We start from the raw sequence: 19,507 nt of genomic DNA, 5'->3' as shown, positions 1-19,507 counted from the left end.
GGGCATACAAAGAACTTTGTTATAAGGCACTTTATTAAAATAAAAGTGCTTACATCCCTTTAATGAATTAATCTATTTCCTGAATAACATATGGAATATTTAACAAATACTGTACACCAATTCTGTCCCTTATAATAGGAAAACAGTACTATTTTAATAAATTCGTTTATTCCTCCCATCTTCCTTTTACATTTTTGCTCAGCATGGTATTGCCAATAGTAATTAACTTTTTTTAAAAGGAATTTTTAGCCAGTGTTTTCTAATAGCAACCATAAATTCAAATAAGAATTCCAGGTAACTTAAATTAACACCAGTTTTGAGAAAACCATTTTTATTATCATCACCACCCAGCTTATTTGTGCTGGATTTTGTACCAAATGGCCAGATCTTCTAAAGAACATCTACATAACGTTTTTTTCATGTTTCAAGAGATGAAAATAACTGTACAAGGTTAAGTACAAAAGTACACAACACAGTGGACACGAAAAATCCATGTATGAGATTTTTATCCCACCTGCAGCTTTTATATATTTGAAAAGTAGAATTCATGAACTAAAAAATAATGTCCTTCTATAGTCCTGTCAAGTTTAATGGAAGTGGGTTTAACCTGATTACAACACTAACACCAGTATCACTGATCTGATATTTACAAAAAATCGTATTTCTCAATAAATTAAATTCAATGCAACACTCATGCAAGCTAGAATGCTAGCTGTTTGGTGAACAAGGACCTGATATCAGAACCAGAAGTCTATAAAGTCCCAAACATTAAGTGTGATCTTTTTCAAACTGCATCCATTCCTCGCATTGATGATGTGAAACCCAATCCCATTCCTCTCTGTGTGTGGGTTTGTGATCTTGCCATTTCGTACTGAGCATCTAGATTTCTAAATACTTCTTCCTGTTGCTTCAAAGTCTTATAACTTTCTTCATCAACTGAGCTACATCCAGCTTCATCTTCACTCTAAATGTCAGAAAATATATTATTAAAATGAATTCAGATGCGACTAAAAAGTGCTTCTCTCACTTGACAGTATCGGTAAATCACATTTTTAGAATACATATTTGATACAGACTTTTTGGATACATATTTAGCTTCCATTCATTCAGCACCTATGGGGTACACACGACAATGCCCTTTCTAGGTATACAGTAGGATGTTAACAAAAATCAACTTCATTTTAGTGGGCACGAAGAACATGTAGAACATTCCAGAGTGCGTAAATAGCCAGCTCAGTGCAGCTTAGTTTAAGCCAAATAAATATCCATTCAATGAAATACCAACTCCTTTAGTAATGACCGATGGCTGAGCATTCATGAACCTTTCTAAGTTGTATGCAATCTAATACGGTATCTGCACTACACTTTAATCAGCAAAACCTCAACTTTCTTCATTTTTAAAAGAGCTTCCTTAAAACTTTAAGTCAAGGTCCTATTCCACCAAATATAGTTAACCTTAAATAAGCAGTATTTAAGTAAATTCATTATTTCCTTTTCACAACTTCATTTTTATTTACTAAGAAAAGTTTGTCTTAATGTTTGCTTATAGTATAAGTATATAATAATTATTTGTATTATCACCTAGTGATAATACATTAGAAATTAATCTGGAGAACATAAAAAGCACCAGAAAGTACTGAGCTGACACATCAATGAAATAACTGTGAGGTGAGAACCAACGTTAATCTGAAAATATAGGTATGAACTTGAATACAAAGTGTATATACTTACCTTTATACCCATTAATTTTCTAAATTTGACGTTTTGGTCCTTGTTTCCAAAATTCAATTTTTCCCATATTTCAGCAGACTGGGATTTGTCCTGTTAAGAAACACTGAACTTTTAGAATATGTAAAATTTAAATATCTTTTACTAGGGTACTAAATTTCTCCACAATATAAAGTCAAAGAAACAATTGCATTTATAGCATTCTATCAATGGTTTATAACGGTATAAAATTTTCTGTTATAAAGTAATGAAATTAAAATATAAATACTTCATAATGCATCTTTCGAAAAAATCTTAGCTTAAGGAGCCTCTTTTCCTTTATGTATAGTATTACTGGTTTTCTTTGAAAGCCTGACTTACATCATGCCTTTTTTCAGCATTAAGTAACTGTGGCAAAGTAAACTATTCCAGTCAGGTTCTCAGAAAATAAGTCCAAACTAATCTTTTCCAATCCTTGTTTTTCTAAGTAATTGCTAATTAGGAATAGATGACAAAAGAGAGGAATAAAAAGACTTACCCCTTCTTTCTTGCCTTGCCAAAGCATTTTCCTTTTTTTCTCTTGTTCAGCAAATTTCATTGGATTCACAGCTGCTGGGTTATAATAGCTAGGTACGGCTATTCCGGTCTCTGCCAAAGCTTTAGCCTGTAGAGCTGCCATCTGAGCTGCCATAGCTATCTGAGGAGTTACTTGCGTCCCTGATGCTAACAGGGCAGCGACATTGAGCACGGAACCTCCAGTAGCTGCAGCTGCTGAAAGAGATAAACCCGGATTTTAAGACTAAAACCAACCTCCTGATTTACGATACATTATTTATATATAAGAGCTACTATTTTGTAAAAAGACACGATATTTTCCCCAAATATACAAAAATGACTGAGCATTAGATTATAAAGCAAAAACAGTTTACCAACATTTATTGAATGTATTCTTCAATGAGACATATTTCTACCTATGATCCCTTATATGTACTAAAACTTCATTTACTTAAAAAATGAAGAAAATTCTACAAATAGTAAAAAGGTATAAGGTTTCAATGGAAATGAACCATGGTGCTTTATAGCTAACACATAAAAACATTTGTACAGTTTTTTATGGTTTATGAAATGATGTCAGGCATTTCATTTGAAATTCATAACCAACATTTAAAAATATTAAACGTGCATTATGCACATTTAACAGATATTTTCATTTTAAATGGCTGAGTCAATCTTCTACAAAAATAAAGGCTTCTAATTACCTATTTTTCTGTCAGTCCAAAACATCAGCTTAAAAAGTTCTTAAATTACTAACATCATTCCCATAATTCCAGTTACGAGTTTTGGTACAAAATGGCAGTTTGTAAAATTTTATATTATTTTTAAAAGTACCACTATTTACGAGAAATGTCAAAAAACAAAAAGAGCACCTTCAAGATTACACACTTCAGACAATTCAAAAGTAAGCTCTCTCTCTCATCACCTTCAATCCCCTACAGGCAATGTTTGTGTTATGTCTAAGAACTTGATTTCTTAAACATACATAAGACATAACATATATTCCAGTTCAGGCTATTATCTTTAATAAACTGCATTTCCAAAATCATCAGTAAAAGACATGTGCAGTGCAGTAATGGCTAAAGTGCTACCCAAACAAGTGTCAATATTTACTTGTCAAAATGACCTGTGTAGAAAAATCAGAAATATAAATGCAGAAAGATGTTGAAGAGTAACACCAAGAATAAAATGTTAACTTTTCAATTAAAAAAACCCAAAATGGCTGTTACAGCATACTGACAGGGAGTAGGGATCCTAGGTATGTGACTTCCTATTTTCTGAACTTTTCAATATTCTATGAAGAAATGCCATACTGCCATAATAAAGAAAAATAATTACCTGCAGCTATTTCTTGTTGCTTTTGTTTTTCAACCATTTCCTTTTCTCGCTGTTCTTGTAATTTCTTTGCCCTTTCCAACCTGCCAAAGACCATTTTAAATAAATTTAAAATAACACAATACAAAACCAATATTTATCTTTAAACTTCTGCATGTACACATGTAGACATAAAATACTTTATACAGAATTTTAAATTAACATTTCCCCAAATTGATATCTGCATATGGAAAAAAACAATCATTCTTAAGATGGTACCAGTCAGATAAAGAATATTTCAATACCAGTTTTAAACATTTTTAAATTCATCTAATAGCCAAAAACTGGAGTTTTTATATACAGTTGCCACAGAGAATAGTTAAAAAATAAAAATGACTCTATTTTTACCAGCGCTGGTTACGGAATTAATAAAAATCTTGCAAGTGACATACTGAGAGCTGGGTAAATCTTAAGAGTATTATTAAATAGTAAGTGATGCTTACATAATTACCAAATGCTTTTTGGGGGAGGCTGATACAGAATAAGGCTAATCAAAACATGAAAATAATGACTTTTATATTTAAACAGACTTTACTATATAGCCCTCAAATTAATATTTAAAAAAAACAAACAAAAATGGATACACAAAACTTGAACTGCCATCCTCTATTATCTAACAAAATGTGGGAAAGAACTCAAATATTAGGAAATTAAGTTGAAAAAAATTATTAGCAAAGAAACTAGAAACATAAAACACAAATTCATCCTAAAACAAAATAAAAATGAATTCTGGTTCACACTAAATTCATTAATGAATACACATATTAATAAATGTGCTGCCAAATCAGTATCTACTTCCTATGTAACAAATCATAGTCATGTTATCTTCATAATGAGTTCCTGAAAAAGAAACCCTTTCTTAGAATTCTTTGCTTTACCAGCAACTATAAGTCAAACACCTCCTTCCTCCTTTGAACATGGTATAAAGGAGAAGGGCGGGGGGAAAAGTTCTTTTGTTTTGGGGACCACAGGTAGCACAATGCAGTGGAAGTAAACTGGCACTTGCTTTAACAACTGCTGAAATTTATATAAAAGGATTTTAACTATATTGTTCCATTTTACTAATCACACATGCAAAAAAAAAAAGACAGAGTATGGACTTGAATTTTGTCCCTGGGAGTAAAATTCTCTCATTAGGGATAACATTAAGATATAGGTTCACAGATACTACTTCCAAAGCAATTTTAAAATTGTCCTTATTTAAAAACAAAAAACGGCCTATACACTGCAGTTTATTAAAACACCTCCCTTCAAATTTCAAGGTAGCCAAGGAGTAATCTGATATTCTGAAATCCACAAAATATTTCATGTACACTTGTGATCTGAAAATCACTAAGTAGGGTGGTTAAGTCAAAAAGTTTTATATACTAGTTTCAACTTTAACAAAAGCCAAAAATTAAAACACAATAAACTTGTAGTAAATAATGAACTATAAGGCTTAAAAAAAAAACCTGTCAGAGTTAATGGACCATTTTTGATAAATCAGTTCAAATACTGTGATAAATTATTTCCTAATTCTGTTTAGATTCAGAAAGAAAATATGCTCGACTACTACAGGTTGCACATTAAAATGGCCGCTGCAGGTCTGGAATTGTCACCACTAAGGTGAATGGAGTGAAGAAGGGGTGAGCTCACACCTTTGCTGCTGCTGCTGTTCAGCTGGAGTTTCTGCCAGGCTGGGTTCACCGGGCAGCAGCCCATCAGGTTACATTGTGATAACTGTATTTTTGTAATGAAAAAAAAAATACAAACTCAATTTCATAAAGAAAAAAAATCAAAATCAAAAGAGTAGTTTTCAGAATATGGGAAAACCTGAAAACAAGAACTTGGATTTTACTTTACTTCTTGCCTTGCTAGGTGAGGCAGTTCTTTCAGTGGTTTTGTAGATGTCGGTCAGATACTGTGTGTAGTCCCACACTCAACCATCTTTGAAACGTTAGAAAATTAAAAAATACAACTATCTCTCTATGCTATTGGCAGTAAATTTATACAACCAAATAATTAGCTTATAATGTTTATTATTTGTCACCTCCAAAATAAGAAAACCATTGACAGGATTCTACTTATTGTTTCAGAGACTTTTTCTTGAGGAAGAAATGAAGACAAAGCAGTTTTAGAGGCAAAATTAATGAAGTTCTTAAATCAGACTTAAAATTTTTAAAAATTTCAATTGCAAATTAAGAACATTTAAGAGTCTGGAATTGAGAAAAATAAAAAATAATCATGAAGGAAAAAAGAGGAACTAATGCAGACATCGCAATCTTTCCAGTTGTGCAATAAGTAAATGTTTATGACGAGAATTAACCACTTACTTGGTTCTAGATCACAAAGGTGCCACAGTACTCATGGCTAGATTTAATTAGTTGAATTATCCTCTGACAGAAAGCATTCACTTTCTCCACACAATTAATTATCTACTTCAAGATGAAAAGGGAAAAAAAATGCACCAAATAAAAAAATACTCATACCTCCTAGCTAAAGCTTCTTGTGCATCCATTGCTGTGTTTCTGCCTCTGAAAGGAGGTGGACTAGGAGTTCGGCTTAAACTTCTGCTAAATCTTCTTGGTTTTTCAATTCTCTTCTTTCTATCTCTGTAATAAATCATGTTTTACATGTCTCAAGATGGCCAAATAATATGTCATTGAATCAAAACCAATTATATTTACATGGTTCAACAAAAATCAAACTGTACAGGAAATATATTTTGAACCCTTTCCTTTTCGCCTGTCCTATAACTTCTATAGACAGCCCAAGTTCCTTATGTACATGGCTATTTTTCTGTGTTTATTTAACCATCCCTGTTACTGACGGACATTTAGGTTGTTTCCAAAATTTCATGTTACATTCAATGTTGTAAAGACTAGTCTTGTACATTAGTCATTTTATACTTCTGTAGGTTGATATGCACAATAAACTTCTAGTAGTGGGATGGTTAGCTTAAATGTTCCTAGTTATTTTACTCTACAATGAATGTATATACGTTGTCAAAAATACAAAGCATGAATCACTAAAAAAGAAATTAGAAAAGTAAAAGATAAACAGGCATTGATCAAAATAAAAAATATCTATAGTTAAAACTAGAAATGCCTAATGATCCGAATTGCCCAAATGGCAATTAAAAAATGATCAAATTACCATGTACTTTAGATTCACTAAATCTCAAGTTCAAATTAGTAAACTATTACAAACTACAATGACTGATTAAAAACTGAAACTAATCAAAGTGATAAACCAAGTTACTATGACAAGCCCGTCTACTTTTATCCATATCTTCGTCTTTTATAGACTGACTTAAGCAATAAATTAATAAAAAAGCTTTTCAATTACTTTAGTCGGTATCTGTGACTATAGATATAATGCAGTTATCTTATGTAAATCAAAACATATTTCCTGAATATTTTGAATTCAAAATTTTTTATGCTCTTTATGAAATATTTCATATCTCAACAAATTAAAGCCTCTTCCCAATTAAGACAGGTTTGAATTAAGCACATCTTTTTTAAAAATTAAATTTATTGGAGTTACGTTGGTTAACATTATATATGTTTCAGGCGCACAATTCTATATCATTTAAGCTCATCTTTTTTTAGTATCTTAGATAGTATATACAGTATGGTAGGTTAACACAAACACTGACTTTGCATTCAGACACATTTTGGACCCAATCCGGGTTTTATCATTTATTATGGTATGATTCTGGACTTCCTGGGCAAGTTACTCAACCTCTCAAAGTCCGACAGGCCTACCTCACAATATGGTAGGCCAAAGAATCAGATGACTAATACATGGAAAGAGCTTTGTCATAATATATATGCACAAGATAGGGATGCAATAAACTTAAGCTATCATAATTATAAAAGAAACACAATGAATTCAGTGTTCAAAACTGAATTTTAATGAAGATTTTCACACCTGCCCTTCACAGGTGATCTGATCAAATGAGACTATGTAAGAATGTTATAGAAGTATTTTGGTTTGTTCTTTCCGGGATGAAATTAAAGTATTTTAAAACCTGTATATAAAAATCTGATCCACAAATACTCTCAAAGTGAGAGAAGACAAACAGATCCTGTGAGGGGTCTATTTAATTTTAATCAAGATGATGAATACATACCGACTTCTACTCCTTGTCCTGCTCCTGCTTCTACTTCTATGCCTGTGTCTTGATCTGGAGCGGGAACGAGATCGGATCCGACGTTTTCTTTCCCTGCTTCGGGATCGTGATTTCTTTCTCTCTCTGCTTCTGGATCTTGACTTCTTCCGCTCCCTACTCCGAGATCGAGACTTCTTCCGCTCCCTGCTTCTACTACGATGCCGCCTGAGATTCAAGTACATAAGTTTGTAGTTAGAGTTGTCTTTTCAATTACAGATATTATGAATTATTTATCTGTAGTTTATGCAGTCAAGACAGGCAATAAACTACTTTGTACTGTATATAGAAAGGATAATTTGAGTTTTTAATGGCAGCAATTCTAACAAAAAATTAACCTTGCTCTTGTTTGATGACAATGCTTAGGGAACACAGTAATGCTCTAACATGTCAAAAATGTAATGCATCCTACCCCATTTAAGACTAATAAAGTCTGCTGCCTTAGTAAAGTATGTATAAAACTTAAGGATTATAGACTTAATCAAGTTAATATACTCTTGAAAAATTTTGATAAAAGTTGATGCCACATATTCTCAGATATCTCCAAATATATGTTAAATACCGGCTTCTTAAAAAAAAAAATAAAAAAAAATCCCACAACTGTGAGTCATGACCCGGTTTCCCCAAAATCTTTTCATCTATACCACAGGAGAAAACCTAGGTTAGAATTTAGCAGTAAACAAATTCTACATCAGCAATGTAAAAGGATTGTTATGTTGGCTTAAATTACATATAGTTCAGCAATTTTTTTTTTCCACTGCAAAAGATAAATCAAAAAGTTGAAATATACAGTTGCTAAGTAATTATGTTAAACATACCATCCCTTACCCCTAATCTTAGACACTGTATTTTTGCCTTTATCAGAAACTAAAGCACAAGACTTTAGCTATTAGCAGACATTATTAGTGAGCAGATAGGTCAAGCTAGAAAAAAAAATCAATGTTCTAATTAAGACTTTTGAGAGTACTGCTGGGTTAATGAGCAGCTTTGTCACTTAGGAGCTCTTTCAGAAGGCATGAACTTATAAACACAGTAACTACTTACCTTTCACGAGACCTAGATCTCGAGTGACTTCTGCCTCTTGACGACTTTCTTTCTTTGCGCTTGTGTCTGTCCTCACCATTTTCAGATGAATTCAGTCGCTCTCTTCCTTTATCAGAAGAATGTTCTTTGTCATTATGTTCCTCAGACTTGTGTTTCTTAGAGGATTTATCTTTGGATTCATGTCTTCTTGCCTGTTTTAAGAAGAAGTTGGTTCTTTCAGGAAAATAGTGCAACAAAGAGAGTTAGTATGGGTATCAGCAGACAAAAATGTTGTGATGCAACATTAGTAACCTTAGGAGTGTGTGGCAAATTAAAAAACAGGTCTAGTTTCACATCACCCACATGTTGCAGATGTATAGTACTAATTTTACTTTTTTAAGACCCCAAAATGTAATTTCTTCCCCAAAATATTTTCAATACCACAATTAAAACAATTTTCAATGTTGAAATATTTAAAAACCATTATGTCAGAAAAACAGAAACCCCCAATGTTTCTTTTATCTAAAATAAGGGAAGTACACAAGTATCAAAACTTTAAAAAATTTCCAACAAACCTTTTAGATGAACAGAGTAAGTATATACATCTAATGCGAATACATATTATTTGAATTTTAGTTAAGAACAATGAAAATAACTAAGGACACAAATATATGCACCAGAAAATGTTTTTCAAATTAGGTAGCTAAGTAAAAAATTTTACTAAATTTTCTGCATTTCAAATTACTTTACGCAGAGATGAAGTGTCCTTTTTATATCTATACTGTCACATCCTCTCTAATAGACGTCTCTTGATTTTCCTCCCAATGTCTAAACTGTGAGGCAATCACTTTTCATCTTGCAATATCCCAACAGGCTTGGAGCTCTATTACATTTCATGTACCTAGGATAGAAAATGGCAACCGTATCTGTTTTAATTTTTATGAAATCAAACTGGGTATAACATAATTAATCCCTAAAGCATTACGCAACACATACTTCTCCCATACTCTGAAAGATTAAAAACCAAGGCTCTCATTTTCACAGCATAGGCATTCAGAGACTGAGCTAAAATTATATGATCAAGTCTCTAACCTACACTCACATATCTAATTAGAAAGTACTAAACATAAGATTTTCCCACGTTAACATTTGTCAAATCCATCTTGTAGTAAAACTTAAAATCCTGGATATCTCAGAGTCACAGTTTTAAAAGCTAGAAGCAAACTCAGATCCTCTTATGTGTCACTAAGATCTAAACTCACATAGTTACACAGTAGCGGAGCTGAACTCAGACCCCATGTTCTTCTGATGCTCAGGCCACACTGCTTTTCACAAATGGACACTTATCTCATGTTTCCCAAAATAGGCCATAGCGTATTTCTTTCCATTCAAGATTAACTTTTCTTAAAAACAAAAAAACTTGGCCAAACACTTTAGAACATGCATGATGATATATCTGAAAATGATTATACTATGTCAATTATTATTCTGCAGAAAAATAAGAGACCTGGAGACAGAGCTAAATTTTAGGTTCATTGCCAGTTCTCTGTAATATGAGTTTCTAAAAAAAAATACTTCTCAGATTTTGCCAAATAGCAAACTGGAAAAGCTTTAAGTGGTTAAACTTCTATAGGTTTTAGAATTAATTTCAAAAGCAGTTTTCCAAATGTAACATTAATAAAAAAAAAAAAAGAAAACATTAAAACCCTTAACTGATTTAAGATATACTTAAGGGAAATAGGAGTTTGAATGACTAATAGTTACCTTATCATGAAGTAGGCTTATTATTTTGCTATCTGAGTCTGCAGCGTCTTCAGTTCAGTCTCTTCGCGCATTAGCACGCTGAGTATGATTTATTATAGAAATGTTATCATGTGAGCTAAACAAAATAGTCATTTTCACAAAAACTCCTAAATTAAAAATTTAACAGAGCTTCCATTAGGGGAAGAGGTGAAGTCCCTGCCCACATTTGTTTCAGGATCCCTTGCCCAGCCCCCGCAAGGCTTTTTCTCCCTTTTTGGCTGTGGCTACTTCTCTCCCTTGCTGGCTCATTTCTTGTCTCCTCAGGTGGGTGAGCAAGTTAATTCTTCTGCAATACAGCTGCTGCCTTTCTTTTTCCTCAAGTTTTGCTGTCACCACCACCTTTCCAGCTGTCCCTCACTAACACTTATTTCAAAATTCCATGCCACTATTAGGGAAACAGAACTAGTTCACTAATGAAAAGAGGATTTTTGTTGTCTTCCATAAAGCAAAAGTAGCCCACAGATATCTAGGGTGTTGCTATTTAGAAATCCTGAGTGGTCATCAGGCATAAGGAGACTCGGGACCTCAGATTAATGGAAGCTCTGTGTAACAGACCTAAAAAAACCAATTATATTCTTCATATGAAATTTTTATCGTGAATATTTTCACAACATAATAAAATTAAGTTTTTGAATGAACTTTTCATATAAACAACTATCTTCTTGAAAAAATGATGAATCCAAATCATGCTTATTTTATAACCCAATTAACCTTTTAAATTTCAAGTTTTAGTACTTACCTTGACAATATCACATATTCACACAAACATTTCTACCAGTTATTTTACAAGTATTTTAAAGTGCCTATTCACTACAAAGTGTTAATTACCTCTTTGCTTCTGCTCCGGCTCCTGTGTTTTCTTCCTTCATTATCTGCAAACACACATAAACATTCACCATAAACAAAAATACAGAAACGTCTCAAACACAAATTTTAATGCTCATATAAAGAATAATTTCCAGTCCATTTGGCTAACTTAAGATTCTACTTACTAGTCATCTTCCAAAAACTACTTTTTTTATGGCAGGATAGGATTAGTCTACTAATTGCCATGTAATGGCAAACTGGAAAAGTTACTCTATTAATAATACTCTATTGTTAGTAATATTAACTGAACATATTGAAACAAATCAAGCAATCTGAACAAACCAGAGTATAATCAAGAGACAGAAGTAAGCAAACAAGTGCCCAAGTTCAAAAGAGACACTGTCTTTTAGGCAACTGAAGACAATATTTTACAAAACATTTTAATTAGCCCATCTTATTTCCTAGTCCATAGCAAATTTATAAAGTGGCTTATTAGAGAGGCAAACAAGAATAACAATGCAAAAGAAAATAAACAAGTTGAATTATATTTGGTATATAAGTAGTCAAAAGGATGTTACAGTTTAGAAAAATTTCCATTCAAAAATTAGTTATAATACTGTAGGTTCTGATACATAGATAAAAATTACATTTGAGCCATTTTGTAGGTGATTATCTGTGGACACAAAGAATAAATAGAGCTCAGGCCTTAAAACTTTTAAACTCATTACTTTTTACTTCTCATTTACCTCCTTCATTAAATAGTAGTACTTTTTTTTTTTAAATAGCAAAACATACTTTCTATACTACATCAGCCTAATTTTTTTAGTAAGTGAATATGGAACATTTCAAAATGCCAGACCTCTTGCAACTTACATCACAAGACGTTAAATAAGTTCAGAATATTACTGTCTAGACCACATCTTTTAAGATATTTCTTTACCAATGCAGAAAGAATGAAATTTAAACATCAGAGTTCACAGTTACTGTGACACAAACTTAAATACATACTGTTGCCTCTAGAAAAATTATAAAATTTCTGCATTCAAATATCTGTATTTCTCATAATTGAAAACGTTTCCAGAAAATACTAATGGACTTTCATTATCCATTTCTAAACTAGGGAGAACACATGTTAACTATATCAATAAACTAAATTTTTGTCTTAGACACATTTACAGGAATTACAATAAATGCCAGTGGAGTTTATTACCATTCCCAACAATTCATACCTGACTTTCGTTTTCTCTCTCTTGACCTTGATCGTGATCTTGAATAATGATGTTTTGAGGTTCTAGGAGAAACAGATACATCTGACTGCTCTTTTTTTTTATCTCTATCTGGGGATGTCTTTTCTGGGGCTAGTCCATCTCGTTCTGTATCACTAGCCTAAAAGTTTAAGGAAAAATGATTGTAAGTTCTTAATTACATTTAAAATATTTTCAATCACCAAAAAAAGAAAAAAGGAAAAAAAAAAAAGAAAAAGGAAAATCAATAATTCAGACTGGCTGATTTCCAAATAACTAAATATGCTTCTGTACCTAATAAACGGACCTGAATAAATTGAAATGACTAACCCAAAAACAAAGACATATGTAATTGAACTGATGTCTTTGATTTTTCCAACCATTATTTTTATAACTTTCAAAATAATGGAGGAAAGGGAGAATAAGGACTCTAAGTATTTCCAAAAAACATTCAAGCAGAGAAAATATAGTCCATTTTAGATTTGTGAATTCATTTAGCCAACTTCACTAATGCTTTTACTTTAAATTAGCATATACTAAGAAGACATTTTAAATGAGCTGTTCAAGAGCCTCAAGACTAAAATTTTAAAACGGCAGGGAGAATGCTTCTGAAAGGGGTAAACAGAAAATTAACTTACCCATCTGAGAACCCAATCTTAATCTCATTAACCCGCTTTAATGAAAACAGCCCCTTGGCACAGTGCTGCTACACAATGTGGTCTGCCTCTCCTCACACATGCTCTGGGCTACAGAAACATTAAGTGGTTTTGCTGCTTTAAAGCACTTTTAAGTCATCACGATATAAATTTTAAAAGAATTAAAACAGTAGTCAAGTGTACACACTCTTTCTGAGTCTGATTTATCTCAAAGAGGAGGTTCCTTCACCTAAACGTCAGTTTTCAAGTTTACAGAGAACAATTTCACCTACGTTGCTCATAACAATACTAACAAAACGTTTGAGGAAGAAATGTATTCCAGCTACTAGTTTTCCATTAAAAAAAATATTTGTGCTTCCAAATATTACGTGGGTCCAAACTTCTATGGACCGCTGATCGTGGTCCAAATGATAAACAAGGGAAGAAACTGATTTAAATGAGTCACAGAATAGTTAATATACCTGGGGAGTTGATTACTTAGGACAGGATTGGCAAACTATGGCCCTTGACCCTTAAGCTAAAAATGGTTTTAAAATTTTTTAAAGAGTTGTTAAAAACAAAGGAACAAGCCAGCAAGAAATGTGACGACTCTACTGTGGTCTACAATGCCTAAAATATTTCCGATCTGGCCCTTTACAGAAGAAAGCTGGATTGGATAAACAGGGCATTACTATACATTTTCTCTAAAAGGAATAATCACACTAAAATAAACTTCTTCCTTTAGGAAGAGTAGTCCAGAAAACAACCACCAAGTAAACTAAGTGAGAGTATTTTAACAATCGAGGTGTGAGAGGTTTCATTATTTCAATAACCACTTACTATCAAAAATGTGCCAAACTCCATGCTAGACTCCAGGAATAAAGTGATAAATTAAAAGGGAGGGATTTACAGCCTAGTTGGGATTAAAAACATAAATTAGGTGTTCAGTGTCTAACAATGATACCAAAAAAACAGAAGGAAGCAACAAAATATCGGAGAGGCTCTCATTCTGGAATACAATCCTGTCCAGTTTTCTGTGTTATCAACATATGAGTGATTTGTGGAATCATAATATTGTACTGAAAAGCTTTCATCCCTTAGAATCGAGTTTCAACTTTCTCATTTTACAGATGAGATACAGCAACATTAGCTGACTCACTCAAGATGGTATTCTTTGCTGTGTACTATTAATAAATGACGCTGTATCATACAATTAAGGATGACTGATTTTCACAACACTGGTCACTTTTTTGGTCATTTTCTTTCACGCTTGTTTTCAGCCTTAAAGACTACTTCAGATACAATTATGATGTCATAAGTGTTGGTAAAGCTTACACTTGGTAAAAAAGCAATCACAAAAACTTGAAGCACTGCTGTCACTTTTCTCCACGCATGTCACTTTTCTGCCGGGGAGACACAGCATTCCGGAACCACTGGCACGTCTCATTTTCATTTACAGAGATCATGACTAGAAATGAAAAATAGCTTTCCAAGGAAAAGCCAGTATCTAGCCATGCAATAAAAGTTTTCAGTCAGTGGCTTATTAAACTAGTACATGCTTAACATTACAGAAGCCTGGCAATAGGGAAGGCACCCTGTGATACAGGCTAATAACTTCTCCAAACAGCCATTTTCATCTGTAAAAATAAACCAAAGAACAACAAAACCACCCTATCACAAAACAGATATGAATGATAAGTGGCCACTTAGCTCGTGCAGAACTTTTATTTCCATAGGAATATTTTACAGTAGCGTAATAAAGGTATCCCCCAAAATCAATTGAATATTAAAAATTCTCTGCAAATTTCTAAGCTTTATTTTGATTTACTAGGGGTGTCCATATATAAACCTTAAATGCTAAATGCAAAACTTCTACCATTTGCTCTCTTAAAAGGCCACCGGTTTCTTGAAACTCATTATCTGGTTTAAAACCCTAATAACGCTCAAGTCATAGTATACAAATCTCTTTCCAGTGCAAAAGAGGGAGACTAGATTTAATACTAGGCCACTTCTCCAGGGAATCTTGTCTTTTTATTGAACGAGGCATTGCAGAAACAAATGCTTGAATTGAGTTTTTTAAACTATTTGAGCCCAAGCAAAATGCTATTTTAACACTGTTAAGAGGCCTAAAACACTAAATGAAGGAATACATTAAATCGATTAGTTGCATAAATATCGAAGAGCCTGCCAACTGTTGAAACCTTATTTAAAATAAAATCGATTCTAAATTCAATAAATTTGGTTTGGCGGGGAACCACCACCCTTTCTAATTCTAGATACCCCAAACATTAGAAACAATAAAGTACATATTTTTCTTTATGTCTACCGGTCTTTTTTCGAAAGTGGTAAATCTTTGTAGTCAGTGGAAAAGAATGCGAAATGCCTGTATTTGTCTTTTAACAGAATAAGTAAAACCGAAGTAATCACACAATAACGCGATCCATAAGGACTGGGCGGGCATCTTATGTCCAAAACAGGCTTATTGTTCTGAAAAGATCGTTTAGAAACTAGTTTTTATTTACGATTAAGTTCGTCAATGAAGAGTTCTTAAGTTTAAAGGAACCAAGCCAAAGATAAAGCTTGATTATGCTTCTCCAAGACTTCAAAATGATTACATCACGAATCGCTCTGGAAACGGAGCATCAATCGGAATTCGTAGTTTCATAGCTTTCTCCTAATGAAGTCGAATTTTTAATCCCTTTGAGCGACACCTTCCCCAGCTCCTTATAAGGAATAAACTCAGGTTTTCGCAAACAAAACTTTCATCGAAATTATGCGACTAGAATCATCTTATTGAAGTCAGGCAAAAAAAATAAATCCCAAGACTGCTCTCTTTTAGCATCTATCCCTTATACTTTTTGGAGACCAGATTCCTTTTCTCTTTTCAACCATTCCCTACCGCGAACATGTATTCCCCAGCCCTAATGAAACTCAATATAAATCAGTAGTCAAAGTAAGGTAAACTCGAGGCAGTTCTGTGGGACGAAAGGAACAGGACTGGAAACGAAATGGAAAGTTCTGGAAAAAAAAAGACACTCCCTGCGGCTCCCCACCCCCATCGACACCGCCTTATTCCCCCTCCCTACACCAGGCAGCCATGATGGCGGGCACAGAAGGCAGCTGCGGCGCCATTTTGTCCACACACGCGCGCGGATAACAGCTCTGAGAGCCGTTTTCTCATCCTTTGGAGAGTAGTAGAAAAATAACCTTAGCCTCAAACTCTGATTCGGTACCTACCGCCATAGTCCAGAGTCCTGGCCGCTTGGGCGGCGCCTTCGCTTGCCGCTTTCAACACTACCGGCCGCCCTGATGCTCCGCCACAGACTAAATGGCTCGGGCTGGAGACCCGGATGGCACAAAGGGGATGAGGCCCGGCGCGTCGCACAGCCTGCTGGGAGGGAAAGGGGTGGTGATAGGACTTCATAGCAACGCGGTTCGAGGCGGTGATTGGTTGTTCTTTTGAAGGGGGCGTGTAAAGCCAGGGCGTGGGGCGGGGCCAAGAATACAGCCCGGAACGCGCAGCCTGCCAGTCGGAAAGGGTGGAATTTAGGGTGGGGCGACTTCCTATTTCGTTTCTAAAGCAATCATGGCCTTCTTCGGCCGCCGTAAAAGGGGTTGGGCTTGGTATTCTCCCGCCAATTTAAACCTGTGGGATGGAACCTGAAGAGATTAGGGGCGGTTGTGGGAGTCGGGAAGAGGGCCGATGAACTTGAGTGTTCCGCTTTAGTTTCTTCAGTCGCAGGTGAGGAGGGGGAGTCGCGCTGCTGAAGGGAGCTGGGGGGGTGGGTTCAGGTCAAAGTATCAGCGGCCTCATCACAGTCCCGGGTGTTTTCCCCTCAAGACGCTGGCGGGAGAGAGGTGTGGAGTCGGTTCTTGCTGACCCCGGTGTCCAGCTGAGGGTTTATGCTTGGAAGTCTCACTGGCTCTGCTTCAGTCTGTGTAATTCGCTAGTCTGTTTTCCACCCAGCAGCCACAGTGACCTCAAGTCGTTAATCAAATCATGTCACTCGTCGGCTTAGTTTCTTCCCCCTTGCACTGTGGATAAAACCCAATCTTGAAGTCGAGGATTCGCTTAGTTCCACCTGTTCTTTTAGCTCCCAGACTATTCCGTTCTTGCTTTGACGGGGCAGCCACCCCAAACTCCTTCCAGCCTCTGAGCCTTTGCTGTCCTTTTGCAGAGCTGGCTTCGTGCAGTTCAGGTCTCAGCTCAGATATCATCTCCTTCCCTTCCCGATCAGGTCCTTCTTACGCGACCCTCCCTCTCCATCTGAGCACTTTTGTTTACTTCAGAACGTTTCACACTGTTATCGTTTGTGTATTTAATTTTTTTTTTTTCCTGTAGGGAGGCAGTATAACAGATAATAGTAGGCATGAACTTGTTTCTTGTCTAGCTACTTCATTGACTCGCTTTAGGTAATCTTGGCTCTTTACTTAATCACAGACTCCTGTTTCTCAGCTGTAAAATAGGTTGTTACGTTGACTGAAAGAGTAAAGCATTCTAAACTATCTTGCATACTCAATACTAACTACGTGTTATTTATTTTTGCTAACTTAAAAACTTTCACAGTGAGAGGCAAACAAGCACTTATTTGTGGTACACCTGCAACTAATTATATTGTATGTCAACTAAGTTGAAAAATAAATTTTATAAACTTCTATGACCTTAAATTACTAACTCAAATGTTACCTGCTTCCACCAATAACAATAAATTCACTAACATTTAAAATTGAGTGCTTGCCATGAACCAAGCATTGTTTTGTGAACATTTAAGAGTCATAACAAGCTTTTCAGGCAGGTACAGCTATATGCCTATAGATTAGCGAAATGAGTAAACATTAAGTTGCTTGCTCAAGGACAACTGGCTAGTAAACATGAAAGAGCACCATGTCAAAAATTATTTCTTCCATGCGCTGTGCCTCCCAAAGATTTTAGAACATGTTCTGTTAGCACTTAACAAGACAACTATAATTATTTGGTTATTGTTCTCCACCAATCTTGCCTGATCCAGGTATTGTTTTTCATCTTAATATTCTTCCACCAACCAGACCACACATAAGATGAGTTATGTAAATCTTTATTGATGAGATGATTAATAAGTGACTTTCCTAGGTTTACAAGTATACCCTTTGGTCCAGTCAGAAACCTAATCTAGTTTTTGTCCTCATCCCCTTAACATTTTCATTTATTGTACAATACTGAAAACATTAATAGACATTTTTTAAGTTTCATCTGGAACATTACCATCCTAAGATATCCCAGACAGTCTGACCTCAGAGCTTTTGTTGTTTATTGCTATACTGATTAAAGGTTTATTTCAAATGATAACTTGTTATAATTTCAAGAGAGGTGCACAAAATGCTAGAAGCTCTAGGATACATTGGTAAGATCAGAATTCTTTGTATTCCTAAACTAATATGTTCTTCTCTAGTGATAATCATAGCTCTAGTTCCATTTATCTTATTGGTCCAAAGTGTCTAGTGACCACAGAAATAATATGAAGACAGAAAAGTCTTTATGGATATATATTTTTTGGATAAAATCTTTCCATTTCCCAAGAAACTGGATTCTATGGAACACTATAATATAATTTGGTCTCTAATTTTACATGTTGTCACAGGGAAGGCAGTGATTCCTGACTCAGGAAAATAATCTCAGAAACATGTGGAGTGATATTGAGCTGCTAACAAGTGATGATACAGGAAGTGGGTACCTAAGTGTTGGTTCAAGGAAAGAACATGGAACTGCTTTATATCAAGTAGATTTGCTAGCACAGGTCTCATCCGAAAAGGTAATGATTATGATGCTGTTTTTATTTACACATTTTTTACTGAGTGCTCAGTAGGCCCCTTTGCTACATGGTAAATGTTTTGTGAATGAACACAGCACTTGCTCAGGGAATCAAGGTTGTCTGAAATAACTGGAAATTTCCATCTGAATTCCCCTTAAGTTGTCTTAGGATTCATAGTTTCAAACTGAACTTCTCATAGATTGGTAAGGAAGAAACAAAACTGTCTTCGTTCGCACATGACATGATTGTCCGTGTTGAAAATCTGACAGAATTGACAAAGAAACTCCCAAACTAATAAACGGTTATAGCATTGGTTGCGGGATACAGAGTTAATATGCAATCGTCAACAGCTTTCCTATATACCAGCAATGAGCAAGTGGTATTTGAAATTGAAAATACAATATAGAAAATGTTTGTGAC

The 19,507-nt window shown here is 34.6% G+C and overlaps 2 protein-coding genes across 9 annotated transcripts in view; one reads left to right on the top strand and one right to left on the bottom strand.

Moving 5' to 3' along the window:
- Nucleotides 1-15: 15 nt before the first annotated feature.
- On the bottom strand, nucleotides 16-16,737 carry RSRC2 (arginine and serine rich coiled-coil 2). 8 transcript variants are annotated; one of them, XM_039879340.1, is made up of 11 exons: nucleotides 16,536-16,624; nucleotides 12,649-12,805; nucleotides 11,441-11,484; nucleotides 10,574-10,651; nucleotides 8,831-9,043; nucleotides 7,751-7,954; nucleotides 6,105-6,227; nucleotides 3,601-3,680; nucleotides 2,246-2,475; nucleotides 1,732-1,821; nucleotides 16-964 (listed from the first exon to the last, which is right to left on the bottom strand). In XM_039879340.1, exons 4-11 carry the CDS (start codon nucleotides 10,579-10,581, stop codon nucleotides 785-787), a joined length of 1,128 nt encoding a protein of 375 aa, XP_039735274.1. In that variant the 5' UTR covers nucleotides 10,582-10,651; nucleotides 11,441-11,484; nucleotides 12,649-12,805; nucleotides 16,536-16,624; the 3' UTR covers nucleotides 16-784. The 8 variants fall into 8 exon arrangements, with proteins under 8 accessions (XP_039735274.1, XP_039735270.1, XP_039735271.1 ...); XM_039879338.1 differs by having other exon boundaries at nucleotides 152-964; nucleotides 2,246-2,478; nucleotides 16,536-16,693; XM_039879336.1 differs by lacking the exon at nucleotides 10,574-10,651 and having other exon boundaries at nucleotides 8,831-9,021; nucleotides 16,536-16,686.
- A 152-nt stretch (nucleotides 16,738-16,889) lies between these two features.
- Nucleotides 16,890-19,507, top strand: part of KNTC1 (kinetochore associated 1) — a 54,382-nt gene continuing 51,764 nt past the window's right edge. Inside the window, 2 exon segments of the mRNA XM_039879330.1 lie at nucleotides 16,890-17,040; nucleotides 18,917-19,087. Of these exon segments, the coding sequence (XP_039735264.1) occupies nucleotides 18,959-19,087 (129 nt within the window). The 5' untranslated portion in view covers nucleotides 16,890-17,040; nucleotides 18,917-18,958.

This window comes from Pteropus medius, unplaced genomic scaffold, assembly GCF_902729225.1.
Source record: "Pteropus medius unplaced genomic scaffold, Ma_sr-lr_union100, whole genome shotgun sequence".
Lineage (NCBI taxonomy): Eukaryota > Metazoa > Chordata > Mammalia > Chiroptera > Pteropodidae > Pteropus > Pteropus medius.
This window is presented reverse-complemented; position numbering and strand designations above follow the sequence as displayed.